The sequence below is a fragment of the Scophthalmus maximus genome, chromosome 1 (assembly GCF_022379125.1).
Source record: "Scophthalmus maximus strain ysfricsl-2021 chromosome 1, ASM2237912v1, whole genome shotgun sequence".
NCBI classification, from domain to species: domain Eukaryota; kingdom Metazoa; phylum Chordata; class Actinopteri; order Pleuronectiformes; family Scophthalmidae; genus Scophthalmus; species Scophthalmus maximus.
In genome coordinates, this window is record NC_061515.1 from 5,491,109 (window position 1) to 5,515,000 (window position 23,892).

General features: G+C 42.1%; 2 protein-coding genes across 2 annotated transcripts in view; one reads left to right on the forward strand and one right to left on the reverse strand.

The window, feature by feature from the left end:
• Window positions 1-118: 118 nt before the first annotated feature.
• On the forward strand, window positions 119-6,977 carry sdha (succinate dehydrogenase complex, subunit A, flavoprotein (Fp)). Its single transcript, XM_035641159.2, has 15 exons — window positions 119-271; window positions 1,511-1,591; window positions 1,702-1,863; window positions 2,051-2,194; window positions 2,765-2,929; window positions 3,022-3,170; window positions 3,315-3,439; window positions 4,226-4,394; window positions 4,549-4,744; window positions 4,844-5,015; window positions 5,107-5,225; window positions 5,392-5,503; window positions 5,611-5,741; window positions 5,962-6,075; window positions 6,168-6,977. The coding sequence occupies exons 1-15, from the start codon at window positions 209-211 to the stop codon at window positions 6,252-6,254; spliced, it is 1,989 nt and encodes a 662-aa protein (XP_035497052.1). The 5' UTR covers window positions 119-208; the 3' UTR covers window positions 6,255-6,977.
• A 2,694-nt stretch (window positions 6,978-9,671) lies between these two features.
• The window catches only part of si:dkey-33i11.9 (synapse differentiation-inducing gene protein 1-like), a 14,872-nt gene continuing 651 nt past the window's right edge, over window positions 9,672-23,892 (reverse strand). Inside the window, exons 1-3 of the mRNA XM_035605600.2 lie at window positions 22,159-23,892; window positions 21,181-21,408; window positions 9,672-11,025 (exon numbers count right to left, since the gene is read on the reverse strand). The exon at window positions 22,159-23,892 is cut by the window's right edge and continues 651 nt beyond it. Coding sequence (XP_035461493.1) covers window positions 10,882-11,025; window positions 21,181-21,408; window positions 22,159-22,368 — 582 coding nt within the window. The 5' untranslated portion in view covers window positions 22,369-23,892 and the 3' untranslated portion in view covers window positions 9,672-10,881. The remainder of the gene's footprint in view (window positions 11,026-21,180; window positions 21,409-22,158) is intronic.

The window sequence follows — 23,892 nt, forward strand, 5'->3', positions numbered from 1 at the left end:
ACAACCTCACATGTCAAGTGAACATTTATTATACAATTCGACGCGCTTTTTACAATTAAAAATGCATTGACGGAGTGATTTAGTGGCTATCCACCAGGCGCAACATTACGCGACACCCCCATTTGCGCAGAGTGGTTTGGTCCAGTGCAGCAGAATTCCGGTCCCTTCGTCGTCGACGCGACATAGGAACTGTTCTTCATCTGGCAACATGGCGAGTGTCTGCGCTGCGTCCCGTCTCCTCTCCAAGAGGGTACTGTCGAAGACAAAGGCAGTAAGTTGTAACACTCAGCTTGTGAATCTTTCACTCGTCTATGCGTGTATCGTTTATGTTTTTGCCGAGTGCCTTTGTAGGCGGAAAGGGGTAAAAAAAAAAAAAAAGATTGACGGACTTCCAGCTTTCGTAACAGGCGCAGTCTGACTTTCGTAACAACGGTTATGTAGCCGAGGGTGTTTCAATGTGACACCATGGGAAGAAAGAAAAACATAATCCCTCGAATCCAACCATAATAAATCGAGCCATATAGTTCCACCATCTCTATTTGTTTCACAGTATTCTGTGGGTAACGTTTTCAGTGGCGTGTTAACAACTTACGGTATGCTAGCATGTTTATATCACACTTCAGTTGCCCTTGTGGACAGCAGTGCTAGCTGCTGCACGCAGGCAACTTTCAACTACAACTGTTTTATGGTGATACTAGAGGTCAATTTAAACGACCCCCATATACAATGTGTACCATAATCTTATCACTGTGGCATAAGAGTATGGATATGAATAATCGATTATGGATTGTTATGACTGCTAGACTGTAATAGCAGTTCTGAGTTGTGTTACAGTATTTTGCGAGCTGCAGTTGTGTGCATTGTACTTGCTAGCTTTGCGTTGTTTACGCCCTTATATACATAAATGCTTCATAGCTGTCATATTTTGCACAGTTTGAAATATGTTCATTCCAATTCTTGATAACCGACGTTAATGGAAATCCTATCACACAATCCCCATTCATGCAATGATGAAAAGGGTTGAAGGCAGACACACACACACACACACACACACACACACTCATGTGATCTCATCACATATAACAGGTAGCGAATCCTCTCAGTATCCCATCAGATCTTTTGAATTCTAGCAGACAGACACAGAGAAGAGACGCTGAGTTACTTGACTATTGACCACATTTGAAAATACAAACCGCACCAAGACAACTACCCGAACAAATGAGCACAATTTCTGAGAAACCACATCCAGACAGTTAAAGCAATAATAAAGGAACTCTTAATCACAACAAGGCCTGGTTATTGGAACCATTCCCTGTAAAGGCAAACCGCAGTGATTCGAAATATCCAATCATAACACTATTTTCCACAGTGCTATTAGGAATATATATTTAAATTTGACATCAATACCTGAATAAGCAACATGAAGTGTTAAATAGCAGTCCCGATTTGTTTTCGTGGTTTGTTTTGTGTTTTAATTCTGCACTGATATAAACCATTTTCTTTCTGACAGCTCCCTGCTGCAGTTCAGGGCTCCAGGAGCTTTCACTTCTCCGTCTATGGCAAGAAGAAGGACGCCAACGTATCAGACGATGTGCGTTTGATTTGCTGTTTCATTTAAATTGGTACTCTCAGCTTCCAATATATGAAAACTGCTCTTAACTTGAAGTTTTACATTTACCTTTTCTGCGTCGTGGTCTGCAGATTTCTACCCATTACCCAGTTGTGGATCATGAGTTCGATGCTGTGGTGGTAGGAGCTGGAGGGGCAGGACTCAGGGCAGCCTTTGGCCTGTCAGAGGCTGGCTTCAACACTGCCTGCGTCACCAAGCTCTTCCCCACCAGGTCTCATACTGTCGCTGCACAGGTACAAGAACCTATTCCATTCTTCCATGTAGGAGTTTGAATTATTTGAATTATGCTTTTCTGCATCATTTCAGCAGGCTCAAATCTTTTTTAAAGTAGAATTACAAGTCTCAAGTAAACACAATCAGCAGTAATTTTGTATCTCTTCGCTTTTTATTAATTTGTTGGGATATTGATTTGCCTCACAGGGCGGGATCAATGCAGCTCTGGGGAACATGGAGAACGACGACTGGAGGTGGCATTTCTACGACACAGTGAAGGGATCTGACTGGCTGGGAGACCAGGATGCCATTCATTACATGACAGAGCAGGCTCCCGCAGCCGTGGTGGAGGTGAGCTCTCACACAGATACACAGTGGTTATGTTAGCTGGCAAATACTGGGCGTTGACCATGAAATGTGTAAACCATGCATTTAGATAATACAACATGCCATTATGGAAAAAATATACCTTAAAAAAACAGTTATCTTATTAATCCTATTATGAAATAGGTTTTAAATCTTAGAATATTTAAATACATGCAGTTTTTTAATATTAAATTGCATGTATTTGAAATCAACATGTCAGATAGAATAAATCCTCACTTTCCTAACGCTGACTAGTCAATAAATTTCATTAGAATGCAGAATAGTATGTGCAATATTCATATTGCTTCACTTGCACACTGTTTTAATATGTCAATCAATTAAATATTTGTGATAAAACCAATTAAAAAATGTTGACAGTTTTAAGGTTAAATATGGGGCAGTAGAAATTGATACATTCATATAAAAAGTTAAATTAGTTGTAAATATAAACACATTTATAAAAATTATATATATAAACCAAATGCAGATATGTTAACCCAGGATGATCTGACAGTAGATTAGGGAACTCATGTTGCTCCGTCTCTTTGCCCCCAGCTGGAGAACTTTGGCATGCCGTTCAGCCGCACTGAGGATGGGAAGATCTACCAGAGGGCCTTCGGAGGTCAGAGTCTCAAGTTTGGAAAAGGAGGCCAGGCTCACCGCTGCTGCTGTGTAGCAGACAGGACCGGACACTCGCTATTGCATACACTTTATGGACGAGTAAGTAAACACAGTTTCTCACCTTCTTTCTCTCACTCAGTCCCAGTCTTAACTTGTATATATTCCGCTTCCCTTCTGTCTGTCTTGTTCAGTCACTTCGTTATGACACCAGTTACTTTGTGGAGTACTTTGCCCTGGACCTGCTGATGGAAAATGGAGAGTGTAAAGGAGTAATTGCTCTCTGCATGGAGGACGGATCTATTCACCGCTTCAGAGCCCAGAACACTGTCATTGCTACTGGGTAGGCGACACTCTCTCCACTCTTTTCTGTAAAACAGAGCAAATGAGCAGATGCTCTGTGTTGATTTTCTGCTCTATGTCATTACCTCAGTTCGATTATGTGAGATTTTTGTTTGTTTATTGAACAAGATCTGTTTCCTTCCAGGGGTTATGGAAGAACCTATTTCAGCTGCACATCTGCCCACACTAGTACAGGAGATGGAAATGCAATGGTGACCAGAGCTGGCCTTCCCTGCCAGGATCTGGAGTTTGTACAGTTCCATCCAACTGGTGAGAAAAAGAAACTTCATAAACCCAAAGTGATGAAGTATTTTGTTTCCACTGCAGCTACAGTAAATATGAATGTATGAACTTGAAAGCCATGTCTTATCGACTTATAGTAATCAAGCTATTCTATCGACGACAGTTCAAAGTCCATTGTTTTATTGTCCAGCCATAATGGTGTGGTAAGAGACAGTATGAACAGTGAGAACTATTGCTTAATTCTCGGTCTGTTTGTACTTATATTAAGTGATCAATGACATTTTCTATTTTCCCCTGTCAGTTAAAATATAGCTGCAGACAAATTAAGATGCATGATGCTAGATCTTAAAAATCAGACTGGTCCACGAGTCTGTTCGGGTTAGCTGGTTTACACTGACCTCTAATAATAAACTTGCATAAAGACAAGTGGTCATCTTTATTTTTGTTCCTGCTGGACATCTGACACCAGACTCTTCACTTATGGATGAAGTGGCCCAGTGATATGGCCTCTGGCAGGTCCCCAAAGGCTGATCTTACCCAATTTTCTTTTTCTCTCCTTTTATTTTGCACCAACTTCTGAAGTTATTTTAAGTACACGGCTTTTTATTGTAGAATATAATAGAACAATGATAACAGTAGCTAAATGAAGCTGATGTGATCATGTAAAAACCTTTTGGCATTTCAAGATAATTATTTTAGAAATAACTTTTTTACTAATGTATGTATTCCTTTTTCTAACTCATGCACTGAATTACTAAAAACAATTGTAGGGTAAGAATCTAATGTGCCATGTAAACATGTAAATCTCATTAGGGATCTACGGAGCCGGTTGCCTGATCACAGAGGGTTGCCGCGGTGAGGGGGGGATTCTGATTAACAGCGAGGGGGAGCGCTTCATGGAGCGTTACGCACCCAATGCCAAAGACCTGGCCTCCAGAGACGTGGTGTCCCGCTCCATGACCATAGAGATCAGAGAGGGCAGGTATGGACTAGATATGCGTGTAATAATTCTGGCTCATAAAAATTATCATTCTCTGCTGGGGTTTTTGATTTTTCTTGTAGCAAGATTGAAACCACTGAGTGGGATGCTGCTGTTACTTATTATGTTTGACTCCTGTCTGACTTAATTCCGTCAGGGGTGTCGGACCGGAGAAGGACCACGTGTACCTGCAGCTTCACCACCTGCCTCCTCAGCAGCTGGCATCAAGGCTGCCCGGTATCTCAGAGACGGCCATGATTTTCGCTGGAGTCGACGTCACCAAAGAGCCCATCCCTGTCCTACCCACTGTTCATTATAATATGGGTGGAATACCGACAAACTACAAGGGACAGGTGGGTTATGTTTGCCCACATGTACACATGCACACACATGCACACACATCCCCTCCTCCCTCACTATTAAGTACTTCACTGTGCGCATGCCTCCAACAGGTGATCACTTATACCAATGGAGCGGACAAGGTGGTTCCTGGCCTGTACGCCTGTGGTGAGGCGGCATGTGCCAGTGTGCACGGTGCCAACCGACTGGGTGCCAACTCCCTGTTGGATCTGGTGGTGTTCGGCAGAGCCTGTGCCCTCACCATCGCAGAGGAACACAAACCTGGTGAAGACCACTGTTAAATGTTTAACACTAGATCAATAATGACTTTCAGAATCCTGTCACTGCTGACACGGGTGTGTTGTTGTCTCTTCAGGTGAGGAACTGTCCCCTCTGAAGTCCAGTTCAGGAGAAGAGTCTGTGGCCAACCTTGACAAGTTGAGGTTTGCCAACGGAACCCTGAGAACCTCTGAGATCAGGCTCAGCATGCAGAAGGTAAACACAAACAAGCACATAAACTGATGAGCTCATATTCAGCTAATGTACATTAGGCGCTGTGCAGTGCAAAACCATATTCTGCTGAGTCCCTCGCAGTATCATCTGGCCTGTGGATCTAGTCTCCTTTTTTTTAGAGTCTCTAACAAACTGCCTCTCTATTCAGACCATGCAGGCTCATGCTGCAGTGTTCCGTACTGGCTCTGTTCTGAAGGAAGGATGCGACAAGATGGATGCCGTTTACTCGACCCTGGATGATATCAAGACCTTCGACAGAGGTACTTCACCCAATTGTGTTGCTTGTTCTGTCACAGTTCCATATGACAGTTCCATATGCGTCTATCTGCAAACAAAACACTTCAGGAGTATCCCTCTTCTCCTCCAGGCATTGTGTGGAACACAGATCTGGTGGAAACCCTGGAGCTGCAGAATTTGATGCTGAACGGCATCCAGACCATCCACTCCGCTGAGCAGAGAAAGGAGAGCAGGGGCGCTCATGCCAGAGAGGACTTCAAGGTCAGTTTTATCTTACTTTATCATTGGAGACTTAATGTGTGTCCTCATTCATTGTTATTGCAGTTTTTCCCCTCTGCTTCTCCTTCCCGTCAGTGCCAGGGTTATGCTCGTCCTGCTCTTCTGTTCTGACTATGTGTCTGCTATATTTGCCCAAATAAGTAACTATAGCTGATTACAGCCAGTCTCCTGTCTGACATGATCTCTGTTTACTGTATTCCAGGACCGTGTTGATGAGTACGACTACTCCAAGCCCCTGCAGGGTCAGGAGAAGAAGCCGTTCGAGCAGCACTGGAGGAAACACACTCTGTCCTACGTTGACCCCAAGACTGGCAAGGTACACAACCCATTCAGTGTGTTTGCTGATTTTAAAGGGTAACTGTGTCTGCCATCTTTAAAATATACCTTTTTGCTTTTGTCCAATCACAGGTGACCCTGGAGTATCGTCCTGTTATCGACCACTCTCTGGATGAGCAGGAGTGCGCTCACGTTCCTCCTGCCATCCGCTCTTACTAAGGGGATCTTCTCTTACTCCCCCGGCCTCTTCCCTTACTGAATTAGTGTATTCATCTAAAAACTATTTAAGCAGATACATTTTCTGTAAAAGGGATGACATTGTTGGACAAATTATGCTTTTGGTTGCACAGTTGTATCCATTTAGAACAGTTGAATACAGTACTGACTTGTCGAATTCGTCCCTTCGTGTCACTTTCCTGTTCCTCTACTTTTTGTCTTGATTTATTCTGTATGCAGCTGATGATGCCAACATGCTCTTGTGGCTTTTCTCTCTGTGTGAGCTAGTTTATATATAATAAAAAAAACACATTTCAGCCTCCAGCTGAAACAGAATAGTCAACGTGATACACTTGAGTTTGGCTTTTTGTGCTGACATCATAGTTTCATTTTAAATTAAATGCAGAGCGAGACAGAGATGTTGTAAGATGAAGAAGCCAGTAAAAACAGTAATTGAGAAACATTTACAATGTTTTCTCGAATTCTAACTTCTCTCCTTTAGCTTTTTGAAGTGAAGAGATGGTGGAAGTGAGATGAAATTGCCTCCGAGGAAAGAGTTAAGTATGTGTAAATATTGCATAAATGTACAATAAACATGACATGTTATACTGTATGTGCTTGTTAAAGTATGAGCTAGTCTTTTCTCACTCACCATGGCCTTCAGTTTTGGATGCTTTTGTGGTCCAAGTTGTAATAAAAAACGTATATCTCTTGTTCAGTACATAATTAACTGATTCAAGCTCATCTATAGTTCTTGTCAACCAAATTAATCAGCTTGAATTTATTTAACCACATGGTGATGTACAACTTCTTCATACTGTTTTTGTTTTGCTGTTGATAAAAAAACAGTGGAGGTCAGTGAAGAGCACAGAGCTGTTGGAGCTATTTGGGCTTTTTAAGGTTGTAGGTCACAAGTGTTCTTCGAGAAGTTATGAATTATTTCGAGTTCAAACATCACTGCCTGATCTAAGTGCTCGGAAGAGAAGGTGTGATGCGAGTGGTTTCCATGGAACCAAAGCTGTGTGTGAAATGAATGGGCAATTCCCTTTCACGGGAATTCACCTCATTTCCTGCAACTTGAATCCTGCAACAATATTAAACAAATTCACACGCCATGCTTCTCGAGCTGAATTGTTGATGGGGCAACCTAATTTATTTTGCTGTTTGAGTCAATTTTCTTCTGGTTTTGCCATTTGTGTGTATTTTCATATGTTCAATAAAGTGTAGACTGCATAGTAAAAAAAAAAAGCTCACATTTTGTCCTTATCTGATCGGCTTGACACAGTAACACTTAGTTAGTCAGATAGTTGAATTATATACTATTAAAACGTTGTATAATAAATGCTGTATAAACAGAAGTTTGAGTTTCCTTCAGAATATTTCAGATTGTTTTATTGTGTCCATTTGCCTTTTTGTCCACTGGGGGCAGCAGAGGCACACTGCTGAACCTGAAGTTCAGCAGCAGGGACACAGAGCCGTTAAAGACCTGTGTGTGTGTGTGTGTGTGTGTGTTTGTGTGTGCGCGCGTGTGTGCGTGTGTGTGTGTGTGTGTGTGTGGCAGCTCTAATGAAAAGGCTGCCGTTCATCTCACCACAGCAGTGTTACTGTTTTAAATTATTCGGATACAGGGCAGCAAAAATGATAATGTTAGTAGTTGTGTTACAGTTCATCTAAGTCCACTGAAGCTGTTGTTCCTTACAGGAAAATTATGCAAAAGCAGTCAATAATCACTAAACAAAACACTGAGGTATCATGAGCCAGGACAAATAAAAGGATTGTCATGGGGGCCGGGGAATAAAGGAAGAAACAATACTCTGTTTGACTTTATGCCACCACGCCCTTTGTTGGATCAGCTGATCGCTGCCATCTGTTCCAGGATCAGCTTCTGAAACAGGATCATCATATGATTTTATGAACCTTTGAGGGAGAGAGAGAGAGAGAGGGGGAGAGAGGGTTATAATGAACTCTGAGCTGTCGATTGATATGTAGCTTGTGTTGTTAGCTTGGAATATCACGACTGTCACGTGGACATATCGGAGATGTGCACTTTTCGTGTTTATGCTGATTTAGTTGCATGTTGTTTTAATTGTGTTTCATACAGGCTGTCTGGCTCTATTGCTTCATGTTGAGAAAAATGATGAGTGATTTGGTCCAATTGTGTCGGAACCAAGGCCCGATTAGGTCCCTACGGACACCACCGTGCAGTTCAGCTTATTTTCAAAGCTTTTTTAATAGATGGGATTTGAAATACATTCATGCAGGGCCGTAAAACAATTCGAGGCAACTATAAAGGCACAGCTTTAAAAACACGAACAGCGGTGAATACATGCCTGATAATGCTTTAAAAAAATGATCTTAGTTATGATACACTCGTACAAGTATCAATAAATTGTTCACACATTAAAACTATTCATATTGCTTCATAGTTTTAACAAATGAATCCAGACTAGAAGATTAAATAAAATTGAGCAATCAATAGGCAAGATAGTCATCTATGATCCAAAAAGCAGAACAAATAGGCAGATAAACCTTGTGTGATGTTGACCCCGGTCAGACTTAAAATTGCATGATTAACGGAGAGCCAGTGTGTCACAGTAATTAATTTATAAATATGGCGTCGGTCTTAGAGTAACAGCTCTGACCGTGGTGTCCAAATTCTTGCAGGACAGTTGTGGCCAATGTCAGCAGAACTTCACCGGTATGTGTGTGTCAGGGCTCAAATGGCATGTCAGGCTTTGAAATGGGAAATCCGAGAGTTAGATCACCTACAATGAGAATGGAGGCTGTGATAGAACGACAGGTTTTAAATTACAAAGTAACGTGAAGTTGAGGAGGGATAAAAAAGAGGTGGAGACAGGTGCTATGGAGATGTGGGGGCAGAAGAAGGAAGAAGAATCGGAAAGTATAACGAAGGAGTGATGATTGAGGGGATTTTGGGTGGGGGGGGGGGGGTGATGAGCAGGGTGATGGGGAGGGAAGAGGAGAAGAGTGTGATTAAAGCGGGAGGGCAAGTAAAGGTTAAAAGTGTGAGGGTGTGGCTGGGGACTTTCAGAGACCCTTAATGACTCCAGAGCCTTCGACTGTATGGATATTTCTTCAGGGCCTGTTCTTTACAGGAGGCCGTGTGAGGGAGTTTGTTCTGTGACACAACTGGCACACGTCACGGTGGAGCTTGCTTGCACCTAAAACAAAGTGTGCTTTCCGTTCAACAGTGCTAACTCTCTTGTGGTCTTACTCATAAAACTGTACATTATACATCTATCGCGACCAATGTCCCCTCTCATCTGCAATTTAGCAATTTGTGAAAACCAACACATACAAACTTTGTCTTATTGTCACTCTGTATAGGGTCAAACAGACGGTAATGGACAGGACATGGAAATAGACAAATGGGTCACAGACAGACAGGTAAAGACAAGGTAGGGGGGTAAGGAGGGGCAGAACTTGCACTACTTTTATTTTTGTTCTAATTTAGCCAGGCAAAAACATATTGTGCCTTCGATAGGGTATACAGAAGCACTATGTAATGAAATGTACACAATTACAACTTGAGCCACCAGTATTTGAATGAGGAAATAATAAGCTTGAGTACAGAAAGTACATTTCACATCAAGTGGCCTTCTTATATCAGTCTAATAGCTGAGAAAAAAGATAAATGTACGGTTTTGTTATGTATTGTGACAAACCTTGTTGGGCTCTGGTACTGGTCACATAAAAAAATCATCCAAATAGATCAGACAGGAAATCTGGTATACAGTAAAATCTTTCTCTTTCAGCTAAAAAAAAAAAAAAAAAAAAAAAAAGCACATACGCATGACTTTGCATGACAAACAACACCCAGGCCAGTGATTCATAACAACGCCACAGCCTCCTAAACACAGATTTATAACTGGCTGTGTCAGCCAAATTGGCACCACTGTTGCTAAATTTCCGCTCATCTGGGGGCTTTTTGTTCCTGTTCATTTGGAATGTACCGAACACACATTGAGGCATTTCTTAAATTTTAATGCAATTCTAGCATAGCGTACTAAAGAGGGCTAGAGGGTGTTAGTGCATATTTACAGTCATCAATTCTGTTAAAAAGGCAACTGTGTTTTTTCCATCATACAACCAGACAAATCTCTTTTAATTGCATAACGGACAATCATTCGCAATTTGAACACACAATGTAATACTCTGCATTGCATCATAAACAAATTCTGCATGTGTGTAAGAGCAACGTTGAACCGAGGCAAAACTCTTAAGGCATCTAAGTTGAAAAACGGCATTTCGTTGGCTCAGCACTTGTACTCTAATGACAATAAAGTTGAATCTAATTTAATAAAAATCATTTTTGTGTGATAACATAGACAGCAAATCAAAAAGAAAATTGTTGATGACATATGTCAGATTCTTTGTGAAGTGACTACTCTCCAATGTCGGGGAGAAATGGATTACATGTGAAGAGATTCTGCAGGCTCTTTAAATCGAGTGGCCCATTCCTTTTGAGAAATATATCATTAACTTTTCAAAGGTCTTTTAGCCTTTTGGGTTACAAAGAAAAACTTTTTGATGGCCAGGAATGTCGCCCAACTACCTGGTGTAGAATGAGTATGGGAAATTGAACCACAGGAAAGATGTCGAAATAGATTTATGCGGCAGCCATCGTAATAATCACTATGTAGAGGATCAGGGCACCAAGCCCGAGTCCCAGGGCCACATGGTTCAGAGTCCTGGACGTCCTGCTGCTCCGCTCCGCTGCCATCTGGTCCCCGACATGGTTGGCTTCACGAGCCTGAAGGTAAGAACAAGTATTCAATGTAAATGAGTGAGGTTAATAAACACAATAAACTCAAACTAATGTCCTATCAAGTTTGTCTTTAAATGTAATGGTTACACTGCTGTATCAGCATGTGCATTACATTATCAAAGGCTTCAAATACAGTGCTATAGCATTTCCCTGTCATCAGTCCGACTCACTAATGTACACTAATACTAAAGTAACAATTTTTAGTTTGCTAACATTAGCCATCATTAGCCACAATAAGTGGTGCTGAAGCAACAAAATGAGTTAAAATGAGTAAGGGAATGTTGAGAGTTGATCTCCTATTTCAAAGGTAATGGAGAACATCATAATTTGTTCCAAGTTGTGTTTCTGGCCAAGAGGTGGAAGTAACAACATTCACCATCCTTTTTGGAAAATATGGAGATATGATTTTTGGTCCATATCGCCCAGCCTGATTTGGCAGCACTTCAAATCAGCCACCAGACACTGAGAGATACTGTGAATCCCTAGGAACGCCCTGTATCGCCTGTGCTGCAGTCAGAGGTGCAGCAACATTTTCGACATGCTCAAACCAAACTGACTCACTAGCAGAGTAGGCTGGTACAGTATATGACGAGTACATACAACATTTATGAACACCTTCTCTTTTCGTACAAATCAAACGCATGCAAGTTAGCCCAGCTTTCCCAGCATTATTCTGTATTTGGAGGCAAAAAAGAGCCCATCTGTTTGGAAATATATGTGTTAAAAAAATCCGACAAGGGGCTGTTTGGCACAGGGGTGATACACTTTGATGCAAAATGAACATTATATTATATTAATATAACAAGAGACTCTTTATGTGGGAAAAATTAAAAAGCCTTCATTAGTGTGGCTAATGCAAGGTGCAAACATGCACCTATACATGTTCTGGCACACTGACCTTCATCAGGGTGACTAACCCCTTAATTGTACACTGGCAACACCTACTGTATAACTGTTTTGCAGTTGAATATCAGAGAGTAAGATGGCACGAATAGTCACAGTGTTCAGTGATCTGTGATGCTGTACTGTATGATGTAAAACAAACATGTGCAGTGTATTTCTGCAGCAGAAAGACTTGATTCAAATTTAATTAGCTATCAATTACTTGCCCTTTGCATGCAGAGAAAAATACCCTTGGAGTCTAAATAAAAACTAACTAACAAAACATGTCGTTTTTCATGTAAGAATGGAGTCATATTAAACTATAGCTCATATTGAAACTCTGACAGGCATGTCATGTTACTGGCTCTTTTAACCTCGACTGGTACAGATCACGTTATTTGGCCTTTGACAAAATAATAAAATTAAACAAAAAAACGGGTCACAACACAATCTGATTAGATTCACTGCTGCTGTGACTCCTGTAAGCGGCACAGTCTTGCCAAATCAAAGGCTAATTCCAGGAAGTGAAAGTGAATTTATAACTGCCGATAAGCCCAGCTGCACATTCCACTGAGTGACTCCTTCCTTCGGAACCATTATCATAGTTGAGTGGGTACTGTACTGTATGTGGTCTGTAATTTACTCCAAAGTGCCTGTCATCTAATGGACAGAAAAACTCAGCTCAGCTATTTAGCTCAAAGATTTAGATATGTGTGCAACATTTCATCATGCAAATGCTTGACATAATCTAAGTTTATTCTCCAGCCATTGAAAAGGAAGACGCCTTATTGATTTCAGGTCAAAATAGCTCAAAATCGGAAATTCAACACCGTATTTACTTAGAATATGGCTCTGGCTAGGGCTGGTCGATATGGCTGAAAACTGTATCACGATATAAGTGTTTCATATCGGTTGATATCGATAATTATTGATAATTTTTATGACCTAAGAAACACAAACACGAGCCAACGAGATGGCTCAACCAAACATGATACTGTTACATGACTGGCTATTAGGCGTGTCAATCCATACGTTGCTAGGTACCATAGGACGAGTGCCGGCGTATCTAGCGACCGGCGTAGCTCCGGTTTCTTCCAACGAGGAAAAAAAAATTATCGAAACGTTCTATCGAATGAATTTTCTATTGATATTGATTACGTGTCTATCGCGATACATATCGTTATCGTTTTATCGCCCAGCCCTAGCTCTGGCTATATAATAACTCCACAACTACTACAACAACAAATGTATATTATTATATTATCCATAATTGCCTAATTAGGGAAGGGTGGTGTATTTTGAAGCCCCAAGAAACAATACAGAGGTGAGTTTTTATTGTATACAGTAAGAGTACTATTTCTATGTTCTGTATGTAATATCCTTTTTTGATTTTTCTTTCCTCTTTTGGTGTGCATGTGTCTTCTTCACATGTTCAGAATATGTCATATCCAAATAAGATGTACATGTTTTCAAACTAGGGCTGTCTTGTAATCCCAAGAAGGGATGTACAAAATATTGGCAGAAAAAAAAATGTATGTATGTAGCATGTATGTATACACATGTAGATATTCTTTTTGAATTAAGAACCAGTGTAACTAGTTCAAGTCCATTCACTTTAAGTCTTTAAGTCCAGAAATATTGTAATGGTAATATGATCATGTAAATCCTAAAATTGTAATGATAATGGTCCAAAGTGATGCAAAATGGCCAACAGGAAGCGACCACAGTGCCCAACCCGCCAAGTCGACTTCTATAGAGGCTCCTCACATGCTCCTGCAGAATCACTGCTTGAGTGCATCCTCATATCCTGCCAGCCGGTATCTTTAATCACATTAAATAGACTGATTAAATTGTATTTGAGGCTTTTTGGCTCAGATGTCTTGCTGCTGCTCCAATGGCTGTCTGCCTGTGTGGTTCTCAGGCTGTCTGTCTGTCTTCATGCCTGTGTGGTTCTCAGGCTGTCTGCCTGTGGTTCTCTGTCTACTTCCTCTCAAAATCAGTCACTGTGAGTCACATAGTCACTGTGAACACACGAGAGCCGGGGGCTGTGATATTTGTGAGAAAAATCAGAGGCATTCATCGGCTCCAACTGAATGGAGCCGATGAAAGAGAGGATGGAACAGATTCCAATAGCCTGCAAGGCCTCTCTCACGCACGGCGAGATGAAAAAAAAAAACATGGCCACGACGGCAGAGGAGTCAAGCCTGTTCGTTCAACGTGGTAAAAATTCAGGGCTGCACATCGACACCGTCACTTGGTTTGATTTTAAATGAGTCAGTTACATCAGATTTTTTTAAAAAGTACGGTATACGCGCCGCACTATTCACTTGACTTCCACGGTCGCACATCTGGTAGCCAGACGTAATGTCTCTTCAACAAACAAACCACTCAGATCAGTGAGTCCTTTCAGTCGGATTTGCGGATTCAGTGCGATAGCTACAGTAGTCAGTCGACCATCAAAACAGTCCCCTCATGGTTGCTCCACATAGACTTTAACTCAATCAACTTAATCATATCACAGTTTACAGGACTGTTGTGACTCAATGGGCCTCCTTGGTCACTGTTTGACCTTGATGATGGTCTAGTGGCCGGAAACCTACCACCATGTAAGGCTGCATTATGTCTCTATGAATGTGATCCGGTCAAAATCAATATTGGATACAAATTTTAAATAAAAATCGTGAAAGAAATTGTGTAAAGTCAACTTTTTCAAAATCCAGCTTCGGTAAAAGCTCTGTCACACACTGATGTGTTTTTTGTGTCTGAAACTTTGTCATCAACCCACACACACACACTTTTAGCGTCACAGTTATTGACACCTCGACCAAACATTCCCCAATTCCTAACCTTCACTTCCATGAGTGCGACCACTGATTCAACTGTGAGCCTTCATCCGATTGGCTGTCGGCGAAGTCGACACACGGGAAACACATTTCCACCCTGTGACACTGCTCTCTGGGCCTCTATAGTTGACACACATGTCCCTGTCCCCATGTCCCCCTCAGGAGCGTTAGCCAACCAGGGTCCCGGGCACAACAGCCGCCACATGGCAGGAGCCTATTTCGGGGACGCCTGCCTTTTTTTTAAAGTGAGCTCTGCGTGATATTTAACTTCAAAGGTCCAGTAGGTGGGTCCTTAACATACCCCATCTGGGATTTGTTATAGTCTGGCTTCCTGGGGGGAGGCCCACAAGCTTGTGCCTGGTGCTTGCCACCAGGAAAAAAAACAAAAAAACAAGGCCCTACATAGAGACACTGAATATATTGAAACGCTGATCATCCCACACCAGGTGTCTTTGTGATTCATGGCTCTAGTTAGCCAGAGTGGATCGCTTGTCTCTATTTAAAGCTGCACTAATCAATATCTAGTATATCCATTAGTGCAATATTCTAATTCGGCCTGTAACAATTAATCCCGCTTGTAGCTGCAGAGGCAGCTGGTTTCTGTGACAAACCTCTGACACAGCGCAGAACGTCACATTCTCTAAGTTAGCAACTAGTGATAGGACCTCGTGGAGAACAGACCACAATTATGTACATAAGGGTATTAGGACACAAACGTGTAAGGTCCACGTCCTACAAAAAAATGCTGCTGTTCGGTGTCTGCTAAACGAGTAAATACGCAACTGTTTCCTCCAGAAGATCATAAAACGCCATCGATGTTTCATGGCCCGACATTAGTTTTACCCGAGTGAAAGGCTCAGATGAAGATGAGCGTTTTTTAAATTTTTTTTATTCCTGTTCCGTGGAATCTCAAACCTCCTGGTCATATTGAGCCGGGGAAAATGCTGCTAAGCAAATATTTACACTAACCGTGGTCACAGCTACTGTCTGTGTGTGTGTGTGTGTGTGTGTTCCTACAGAAGGTCTTCAATTACAATACAGAATACATACAATTATATTTGAATCACACATTTCTTGTCTTAAAGGGCCCATATTATGCTCCAGGCACCTTTTGGGTTGATCGTGCAGACGGTCTGTAAACGAGCCGTTCACAGCCCGGGCGCCAAGTGACGTATGTTGACTCCTGCTACTGGGGGCGACCACGCCATGGGCATGGCCAAGCTAGACTCGCGGCCGGCCGGCCGGCGTAGCTCGCGGCTCGTTTGGATTCAAGCCTGCTGTGTTGTAATGTAATATATTTCCATTTACATCCTTTATGTCACTCCGTGCTGCCGGGCACTCCGTGACCTTTCAGCCATGTTGACTGGCAGGCAGCAGGTGTTTGCCCCTCACACTGTTCTCTGCAGCTCAGCGCTCTGACACATCGCCGCCTCCACACGGACTTGGTTCCCTAAAGCTGGGGGCGTAACCTCATACCACCCGCTGGAAAAACAAGGCCTTCTTTAATGTTACAATGTCTGGACTCATGGTGATAGTTGGCTGCGGTTCCGTGTGCGTTCAATCTCTCATCCGACGCGCACTTGCCGGGGGGAATTATGAAATCACCCTCAGTTTGTAAATGACAACTTTAAAAACTAAATTTGGTGATGGAAAAGGTTGACACAATACAACAATCCTTTTTTGGACAACTAAGGTAGTTTGGTCACGCGGGGCTCTCGCATGTTCCTTCATGGTGAAATGGTTGTTGTTATTGTTATTATCAGTGTAACACATTTTACTACACCCTGTGTGTGTGTGTGTGTGTGTGTGTGTGTGTGTGTGTGTTTAACGGTACTACTACCCTTACAGATTCTGTCTAATCAACCCACTGCTGACACTGTCCTCTTATCGCTTCTCGGTGTTATATTTCGAGAAAAAAAGGAAATAATTTGCATTGCTTAATTTTCTCATTTGAACTATATAAATTAACATTATCCGGTAAAAAGAAGCATGGGAGAAAAAGAAAAGACTTGTTGCACTCGTGGTGACGACAGGAAGCACTGATCGTGGCTCCTCTCTGTCGGTGGACCTCTTCCAGTTAATGTCTGGATGTTCATCCACTGTCAATGAGGGCGAAGCTGTGAGGAAAAAGCTGATATTTTGGGAAACAGAGAAGCGTTTGACGACGCTGCTACAGAGTGTGAGCAGTGGCTTGGGGACAATGCGCTGATGTCTGACCCTGACAAAAGCATCACTTGTACAGCGGCACTCCAGTGTTCCGCACTAGGTCTCCACCAGAAAAGAATTCTAGTTCTCTGGACATTTATACAGCAATATATCGTTGAAATCGAGAAACCAAGAATGGGAACATGAAATCAACATGAGGTTTGTTTCACAATAGGCTACAGCACTTCTTCTTGACCTTTGTGGTTGAAATGCCTCAGAGAGAACGTTAAGTGGGACGGATTCCAGCAGCCAGCCTCGACGTCTTTCCTCCGCTGCCCGCCTCCTTGCCCTTTATTTCCAGTTTATGTCGTTTCCTTCTCTGCCTCCTCTTCTATTTAACTTTCCAGTAAGTGCATGAACACATGCACAGTTTGCCACACCCAAACTGAACCACGGCCAACTCTTTTACCTCCAACGTCCTCTTTCTGTATCTCTTTGTCTCTTCTATCTTCACTTCCAATCTCTAAGTCTTTGTATTTTTCTCTGTAATTTCTTTCCTGTCTCTTCTTACCTCGGAATCTCTCTGGGTTCCATCTCCTCATTATGGAGCCACATAAGAGAATAACGGAGGCACCATCCTCTCCACTGACTAAAACCACACAGGAGAAGATTGGAGAGGAGTGCTAACAAACATCGTTTCCTCTCCCTCGTTTCTAGCAATATTTGTCTTTGAGTTTTAAAGTTGAATCACGCCGGGGTCTCTACGCTGCAAGGCTGATAAGATCCTCATGACCATTTAGTGGCCACCATTCCTGCTATTTATAGATACAGGAATTTCACTGAAATTTTTTTGCAGCGGAGAGAACATGCATACTGTGGCGCATGTCATGTAACACTATACACATGTAAATATGACATATTCCCTCACGCGTCCCGGCTTGGCCTGTATGTGTGTTGTCAGTGCGAGTGGGCTCGTTGAAATGGGAGAATGTGAGTGGGCAACGCTGTTGACACGTTACTGAGATGGGCAGACAAGTACAGTAGCCAAAGGAAAACCAGTTTCCTAGCTTGAAATTACAGCCAGAGACAGAGTGGGTAAACCTTCCCAATGAAAATGACAGCTTACAATTAAGTGAGCATTATAATATCACAACTTAAGGTCCAAAAAACAGTCGGCTGTTACTCAAACCATTTGAACAATGCACCTCAATGGCTAAATGTGACAGACTTTCCTTTCTTTTTACCCAATACAAGAGGGCGACACTGTAAAAGAGCTCCGGTGCTCCCATATAACCTCTGGGCTGTATGAGGATCCAATAATTCTGCATAGTGGGCTCTGTGTTTTCAGCAATGCTAGTCAATGTCTGTCGGTCGGATATAAACATATTATATCTATTCAGCTGACATTTTACTGTCCTTTTTATTGAGTTTTATTTTTTTCCTCAGGGCACACAAGGCATAAATATGCATCTGATATGTGACTCTTGCACTGCTCCGTTTCCTCACTGCTCCCAATCATGCAGCTACAATATCACAAAGTGTTCAATGGGATGCTAATGTTCTTGAAATGCAAAAAATTGATCTGGGAAATGTCATGATGGACACTGTAAAGGTCTTTGTCATGTCATAAATTTCAAGACTCGTCATGAGGTCTGATTCAGGGAAAGCAGCTGATGATAAGGATGGGATTCATCAAAAGTGCAGTTGTTGGAATAGGTTTAGTCAAAGCAAAGATCAAGGTGATGAGACTGATAAGAGCAGGGAAGCACTCTGCCTGAGGAAGTTATTATAAAAAGACCTGAATCGTATTCCTGAAATTTGTTGGAAATTATATTGTTGCAAAACCTGCAAGCACGACTACTTTCATTATCGATCGATCTGTCCATTATTTTCTCGATGAATCGATTCATTGTTTAATTCATACGATTTCATAAAATGGTGAAACATGTCAATCGTGCATTTACCAAAACCTCAAGATGATGCTTTGTTTTGTCCACACACCATATATATACAGTTTACTGCCATAGAGGAGCAAAGAAACCAGAAAATAGATTCTCTGGACTTAGCTGTAGATTCTTGCAAAACGTTTCACCTCTCATCCAAAAGTCTACAGCCAGTTCCAGTTGCTCCTGACTGAACACTGACTAAATCATTTTACCGCACTGCAGGAAAGCACAGAGGCGGCCAGTGGCAACAATCACAAACACCAGTACTTTTCAGGCATCATTAAAGCTGTGGATTAAGTAGATAATTTATGAAATAATATTCAGTCTTTTGATATCTGCTAACACTGCTAATAGCAGTACAGATCAACAAAAACAGTTTCAGTGGGATACAGAAATACGAAAACCATTTTCTTGAAAAAAGTGGAATTTTCAAAATGTAGAATCTGAACATTCAGAATAATTCTGAATTCATAATCCATTATTCAAAATGTGGTTCATGTGGTTCAAGATTCCCACGTGCACTGTGCTTCTTAGTGTCATGCAGCAGCATGTGCTACGTATACGCCCCACTAACGCAACAGTGGAATCTACTCTGTGCATTGGCGGTAAACATCCATAGCTCTGCTTCAGCTCAAACATCGCCATGACCAAATTCTGACTTCTTCTCCAGAATCAAAAGTCATCCAGTGATCGTTGTCTGCGAATCCACGGTAACAGCGCAAACAGAAACCGCGTGCGACAAACAAATTCACCGAAAAAATGCAAACGAGTTCTGGCCAGCAACAATCAGTCTCAGCTGATTTTTGGCTTTTCACAGATCAGCCCGTACTGGTTTATATATATATATATACAAGACAATTAGCAACCGACTGGATTATCTGGTCACCCTAAACATACCGAGTAAAGCTTGTCGACTTTGTCTAGTATAACTTTCTATGTGCTGAAGGTCATGTTTTCTAAATAGTTACTCATTGCTGTCACCTGGAGCGTCATCTGCGCCATCTGAAGCACGGCTTCTTTAACGGACACAATAACCAGGGCCTATTCAATAAAGAGCCAAGGAGGAATGTTCACGAACTCATTGCAGGAAGTGTGGTCAGAAAGTACAGCCACAGGAAACAGAACTTACAGCCGTCGCCAACCAGTCTATTGGCAGTTCACATCCACGTCCGTACAGACGCCTATAGTATACAGTACGTAGTGAAGACTTAATGAAAAGGTATTCACCTCCACCAAATTCTAATCAGGCCAACCTCAAGTCTAAGTGAATGTTTTTGCCAGAGGTAATGAAATTCCCTCCAGGGCATTCCTGCAAATTTACCCCTATCGTGAGGTCACTGTGACATTGACTTTGGATATGTGACCACCAACGTTGAGTCAAAGCGAACACGACGGAAACACCATGTAGTTTTCGTATCGTATCTAGTCATGTCCAGTTTCACATCCTTTTTTTTTTTTTTTTAAGATTATTTTTTGGGGCTTTTTCTCCCTTTAATTTGACAGGACAGCCAGATGAGAGAGAGGGGGGGAAGCCATGCAGGACATGGTCGCAGGTCAGATCCCTGGACCTCTGCGTCGTGGCATAAAGTATATATGTGCCTGCCCAATCCACTGAGCCACACCGGCCACTGGTTTTCACATTCTTAAAGGTCAAGCAACAAAATTATGTATTTGGGGTTCGGTCATGCATATGTTTCATGGCAACTTTACAGCTTCCAAAAATGTCACTTTCCATGTGCAAGTAAGACTCTTTAAATGTTTTTAAGGGCCAAATAACTTTGATATTTGGCTTTGACTGTTTAAAAAAAAAAATGTGTAGGAAGGAAGTCCCACTCTGAGGGTATTTTTTTCCACTCTGAGGGTTTAAAATCTTAATGAAGAACAATCACCCAACTTTTCCGCCAAAACAAGGTCTACTTTCTTTACGCCAAACAATTCCTCTGAGTCACACCGTAAATATGCAAACATAAATAACTGTTTGCCTCACTAACTGGATAATCAATGACTTCAGTGGCGGGCCCAATCACCAGATCAGAATCCAATGAAACATTTTTCTTGCGATGTGGTAGAACAGGGAGTTGGCCGCGTGAATATGCACCTGACCAACTTTCAGAAATGATGCGATACAATCCTCTCAACATGGAGTCGAAAAAGGAAATCGTGGGAACTGTTGGGTTTCTCTCCAGAATGCTGTGAAAACCTCGACCTTACACTATGTAAAGTGCCTTGAGATAGTGCATATTGTGATTTGGCTTGTCAATTATTAGAATGCGGTTCTTAATAAAGTGCAAGCTGCGTGGAAAAAGTGAATGAATCAAACTCACCGAGATGGAGTAGATGAGGGCAGCGATTCCGAGTGGCAGGCAGCAGCACAGCATGGTGAAGATGGAGTAGCACAAGTAGTCCTTGACAGGTTCGGCCAGCGGGCCTTGGGTCAGGTACACCGTGGGCTGGACGGTGACGGTGGCGGGCTGCGCCGGGTACTGCTGATTCATGGGATACGGCTGATATCCGCATCCTTCACCCCCATAGGGTGGTGGACCTCCGTAGCCCTGCAGGCCACAAACACGTAATACAGTTAAAATGGACGTCTGTGCTAAAAAGGTGAAATAAAACTGAAATCATAATTTAGCCTAATGATGAAATAATCACATTAGATTTGGCAGAAAATAAGTCGGCAGTTGGTTAATCACATGAGCAAAGACATTACTCAGACAATTGTCCATTACTTGCCTCCGCTGTTACAACGAGAGAACAAAGTTGCTTGAGTTATGATTATAAATATTGTATTGGGCCTTTTAGTGACCACAGTGGTGAAAGTGGTCAGAGCCGCCGCTGTTGTTGTTGTTGTTGATTTTTATTTCATGTTGATAGTGTCAAAGTTCAAATTATTTTATTATTTTATTTATTTTTTATTATTTCATAATTTTTTATGTTGTGGGCGTATCCGCCAGCTTTACTCTTACAAAGACCAACATGTCACCGTTTACATTTCTTTAAAAAAGATGACGAGGCAAGAAAAGAAAAGTCAAAGCAAAGAAAAGACAATTCCTGGACTGTGGTGTATAATAATTACATTAGGAAATGGGGTGCGGTTCGAACTGAGAACTGTTCTCTTTCTATTTTACTATTTCAAAAAATAAATACACCTCATTCGAAGAGAACCACTTTAAAAGTAGGTTGTTACTGTGTTTAAATTAGGTGAAATAAAAAGCATTTTGTTAATCAATCATTTCAATAGCAAAAAAATATATATTTGACTGTCTTTATTTGGGATGCCCGGAGCTGGAGGGGTGCTTCACCTGATGGTGTGGTGAGTACCCCGGGCCGGGCTGAGGATGCCCCGGGCCGGGCTGAGGATGCCCCGGGCCGGGCTGAGGATACCCCGGGCCGGGCTGAGGATGCCCCGGGTAGGGGTTGTCAAGGTAGGCCGGAGGGGGCATCTGGCCCATGGAGGACTTCTCACCAGAGTAGTCCAGCGCAGGTGCGCAAGCAGATTTATATGGGTCCATTGTTCTTTCGTTCTTTACAACAGCTGGTTTGTGAGGGCTTTGAAAAATAGAAACAAAAGGAGAAGAAGAATGAATAATCCCCCGCTTCACGTGCTTCTCTTTCCCTCTGCAGTTCTCTCTCAACTGCGTCCACCGCAGCGGACGAGGCGCAACGACCCGAGCGCAGCTTCACGCCGCTGGAGTCAAGCGACGCGGAGTGAGCACGCGCACGCCGGCTTTTCAAAATAAAAGCGCGGCTCTAATTGGCGGAAACGAGCCAACAAGTGCGTGGATGGACGTGCAGCGCAACGTCAAATGAGATACAGTGAGATGAGATAGTGTACTGTGAACTCAATGAAAATAAATGACAAAATAAATACAGCCAGTCTAGTAAATGTTTTATAGGTCTGGGGAAGCATTTCCATGACAAAGCATTTGGCTTTTGTACAAATAATTGCCGCAACTATTGTCGTGTGGCTGAATGACACAATCCACTTCATATAGCTGAAATAAGTTGGACGTGTACCCCTACTCTCATACTGTAAATACCATGTACACGCTGCGATTGTGAGATCACGTTCATTGTAGATATTGATTTGTAGCAAGGGAGTTGAATTGTGAAAAAAAAACAACAACAACAAAACCAACTGGGAATTAGTTTCATACTTCCAACTCCAAAACGTTTATCTTTTAAATGTAGGCTTTTTTTTCTTCTTTTTTTTACAGGAAATTCATCCTGTTTCCGGTGTGACTCTGACTACCTGTGGCTAACTTGATGATGCTTTCCAAGCCAATAAATTAAGAGGGAGGGGCCGACATCAGGAGCCTCTCTCGGGAAAACAAGATAGAAAATGTCTCCGGACACGAGCTGACACAAATGTACGTGTCTCTGGTGGATTTCAGATTCCACTCTCTGATGAAGGACATGCAGGAGAACCAGTGGTGTGTGTTCAGTGAAGGAGGGAGAGCTCATCTCTCACTCTGTGTTTTTATGATTTGATTTATTCTGTACATTCATTTATTTTAATTGGTTTTTCAATTCATTTGTAGAGGGCCTTGATGTTCTCTGGTCAATTTTAATAAAAAAAAAAATCAAATCTCTCTCTCTCTCTCACACACACACACACACACATCATGCAGGCCAACTGGCAAACAGAAACCCTGCAGATGCAAACTCATCTTATGGGCAGCAGCCAGCCAAAGTATCAGAAGATCCCAGACATCGAACGAGTCGTGCGGGGAGGGCCACAATTTGTCTGCAGGCTTAACGGATACATAAAGATTTCTACGTGGCCGGAGGACCATGTGTGAGTGGTTGTTGGATGATGATGATGTATTTATGAAAAATAAATAGACAAGGACGCATAGTGTTCACTAGATGGAGCCAGAGCATTTGTGGGAAAACCAAGAGGGGCCCTCAGATGTGCAGATAGTGAAAACCCTTAAATGGTGGTGATTGCACCAGTTTAAGGCTGCTGCTAATTATTATTTTCATTTGGGAAAAATCTGGCAATTATGTTTCCCTATTTGTTTCATAAAATCGTA

Bases quoted from the DNA above. Each gene is read 5' to 3' on its own strand.
- sdha (XM_035641159.2), top strand. From the start codon at position 209: ATGGCGAGTGTCTGCGCTGCGTCCCGTCTCCTCTCCAAGAGGGTACTG. The intron at 272-1,510 runs GTAAGTTGTAAC...TCTTTCTGACAG, and splicing joins TACTGTCGAAGACAAAGGCA to CTCCCTGCTGCAGTTCAGGG. The intron at 5,504-5,610 runs GTACTTCACCCA...CTTCTCCTCCAG, and splicing joins TATCAAGACCTTCGACAGAG to GCATTGTGTGGAACACAGAT.